We start from the raw sequence: 2,983 nt of genomic DNA, 5'->3' as shown, positions 1-2,983 counted from the left end.
TAGACCAGGCTGGACTCGAACTCCCAGAGATCCGCCTGCCTCTGCCTCCCGAGTGCTGGGATTAAAGGCGTGCGCCACCACCGCCCGGCTTGCTCATTGGTTTTTGTTGCTGCTATTGTTGTTGTTGTTGTTTTTTTAAGGTGAACAAGACTACTTCAGGTGACCATTTTAGGTAGGCTCTGAATTTGTCCAGCAGCAGCAGAACATAAAATGGGCAGGTGGAGTCAAAGCCACTCTTCCAAAGCCACCAATTCATCCTTAGCTTTTGATTGGCAGGAGAGTAACAACATGGTGGTGCCTGCCATGCAACTGGCCAGCAAGATCCCAGACATGTCTGTGCAGTTGTGGTCATCGGCCCTCCTGAGAGGTGAGAGTGAACAAGGCTACCAGACATACTTGTGGGGCCCTGATAGCACATGAGCAGGACTGCATCTCCAGGGACTTTTATTTTTGTTTATTGGAGATGGGGTCTGATATGTAGCCCTAGCTGGCCTGGAATTCTATTGTAGACAAGGCTGGTCTTGAACTCACAGAGATTTATATTCCTTTGTCTGCCAAGCCACCATGCCTGACTTTCCAGGGGACTTTTAAGAACTGTGGTAGGTGGAGCTGGGACTTCTCCTTATAGGGCTTTGTGGATGATCCTTCTGGGCCTCAAGATGAGTTTGCATCCCTGAGGGCAATTCCTGTCTGCTCTGGGTAGTATGGGTTTGGCCACCCAGAATATGAACTAGACAATGACCCCTGCTCCATTCTCAGATCTAAACAAGGCATGCGGGAATGCCATGGATGCCCATGAGGCTGCACAGATGCACCAGAACTTCTCCCAGCAGCTGCTACAGGACCACATTGAGGCCTGCAGCCTCCCAGAGCACAACCTCATTACGGTATACAGGGTGGGGAGCAGACATGTGGGTGAGGGCCTCCAGTTCCTCAGGTGTGAAGGGCTGTGTTGTCCCTTTTTCCTAGAAGGGCCACCAGGCTCACCCATGTGTGTTCTCCCCGACAGTGGACAGATGGCCCACCACCTGTGCAGTTCCAAGCTCAGAATGGACCTAACACCAGCCTGGCCAGCCTTCTCTGAGGCCCTTCTGGCCTGTGTCCCCAACTTGGACCCAACACTGGAGCTCTCTGGGAACAAAACCACCAGGGTATCTACCAGCCCCTCACCGTTGTCCAGAGCTGAATGAGTCCCAGGAGTGTTGGAGCCGTCATCTGCCTCTGAGGGTGACAGCTGATCCCTGCCTGTACCAGGACTCAGTGCCATCTCTTGGAGGGGACTGATGTCCTAATCTGTGTCTGAATAGAATGACAATCTGTGTATAGGGCCATCATCAGACTGTTCAACCAAACCTTGGTGCCGACTACCTAAGTGCAACAGCACAAAGCAGCCTCCAGCCCAGGGCAAGCTGAGGGTAGAGACATAATCCTCACTTTCTTCATCCTGCTGTTCTTCCAGTGTCCCTGCACTCAGGGACTTCTGAGGACCTGGAAGTCAGCCTCTCCACCTGACTGTTCCTGGAAGGTGATCTTAGTGCAGGGGAGGAGCTTGGGACCAGGTGTGCATGTACAGTTGATGGCAGCTGAGACTTTGGGTACCCACCTTGCCTTCGGCAATCTCCTTGCTCATTTTCAACATCGCCTCTTGGCCCAGGGTACTAGGCAGAAGTCCAGCTGGACCTGACTTAAGGAGCTTCCTTCCTGGCAGCTGTGCAGCCTTCCCATGGAGGACAGTTATGGGACCATCTCAGCTCCTCTTGGCTTATGGGCTCCACCAAGGGTGACACAGTGATATCAAGGGACAATGGTTCCTGCCAGTTTGTGGTACCTAGACAGGTACTCTCTTTGGTGGCGAAGATGGTGCTTGGGAGCTGTCTGTCACCCAGGCACCATGAAGGCCACTTCTCAGAGCTTTGGAATCCATGACTGAAGGGACAAGGCTCCAAGGCCTTCGTGGACATCGTCACTGAGCCACGTGGCAGCCACTGCCCATGGCCAGGTGCTCCCAACCTTTTCCTCTTCCTCCAGCCCCCTGGGTCCCAGGGACCCCTCAGTGTCTGCATCACAGCCCTGCCTATTTATTTAAGCTTTCTTTTCTATCTTCTTTCTTTTTTTTTTTTTTTTTTTTTTTTGCTTCTAGGGCATTTTGTACATAGAGCATTTCAAACAAGAACCTTGCAACTTGACATCTGTCTTGGTGTTAGAGTGCTTTTAGTGACCATGTCTTTTTTTTTTTTTTTGGTTTTTCGAGACAGGGTTTCTTTGTGGCTTTGGAGCCTGTCCTGGAACTCACTCTGTAGACCAGGCTGGTCTCGAACTCACAGAGATCCACCTGCCTCTCCCGAGTGCTGGGATTAAAGGCATGCGCCACCACTGCCCGGCTAGTGACCATGTCTTAAGCACTGAAAGCTAAGGTGGGTTATGACAAACTCCATGATCGGTGTTGAGGGGGCAACTGAAGTGAAGCCTTCATGACCCCAGTGCAGTCACCACAGTGTCCATTAACTAAAGACTGAGAGAAAACCCCAAAGGGCCAGCACGCACAGATATTATGGCCCAGGAGGTGCTAAGAGGCAGCCACAAGCCACCCAGGGAGCCAGGCTGGGGTCTAGCCCTATATGTGTCTGTCCTCCCTTGGTCCACAGGTGACACAGGTGAAGGAAGGTATGTCATGAGTGTGGAGAGTTTTTAAGGTGGTGTTGCCTGTTTTTAGCAGCTTGTGCTTTTAATCAAGAACTTATCAGTTTTAAGTGGAAAGCTGTGAGAAGTCCACCCACCTGTATTGCTGGTCTCTTCCTACAGAACTACCACTCCTCCAGTCTTCTCATTTTCCCACCCTCCAGCCCTCCCAGCGGCCACTCTGTGGACTGGAATCCAGCCTCAAAGGCGTAGCCCCTTTCTGAACTTAGCCTAGTGGAAAGCTGGTCCACAGCCCCTTTTTCTGTTTGATTTTGGGTGGTTTGGTTGATTGATTCCTTTGTTC

At 51.6% G+C, this 2,983-nt stretch overlaps 1 protein-coding gene across 3 annotated transcripts in view; it reads left to right on the top strand.

Annotated features, from left to right (window-relative positions):
• Mau2 (MAU2 sister chromatid cohesion factor) overlaps positions 1–2,235 on the top strand; it is a 23,893-nt gene extending 21,658 nt beyond the window's left edge. For 2 of the 3 annotated variants that reach the window (XM_026777701.1, XM_005370521.3), the window contains exons 17-19: positions 277–367; positions 760–887; positions 1,010–2,234. In XM_026777701.1, the coding sequence (XP_026633502.1) occupies positions 277–367; positions 760–887; positions 1,010–1,084 (294 nt within the window). In that variant the 3' untranslated portion in view covers positions 1,085–2,234. Of the gene's footprint in view, positions 1–276; positions 368–759; positions 888–1,009 lie in introns of all 3 variants that reach the window. The other variant, XM_005370520.2, reaches the window with a different exon arrangement.
• Positions 2,236–2,983: the final 748 nt, after the last annotated feature.

The sequence above is a fragment of the Microtus ochrogaster genome, unplaced genomic scaffold (assembly GCF_000317375.1).
Source record: "Microtus ochrogaster isolate Prairie Vole_2 unplaced genomic scaffold, MicOch1.0 UNK81, whole genome shotgun sequence".
Taxonomy (NCBI): domain Eukaryota; kingdom Metazoa; phylum Chordata; class Mammalia; order Rodentia; family Cricetidae; genus Microtus; species Microtus ochrogaster.
The sequence above is the reverse complement of the archived record's forward strand: the minus strand, read 5'-3'. Positions and strand labels throughout refer to the sequence as shown.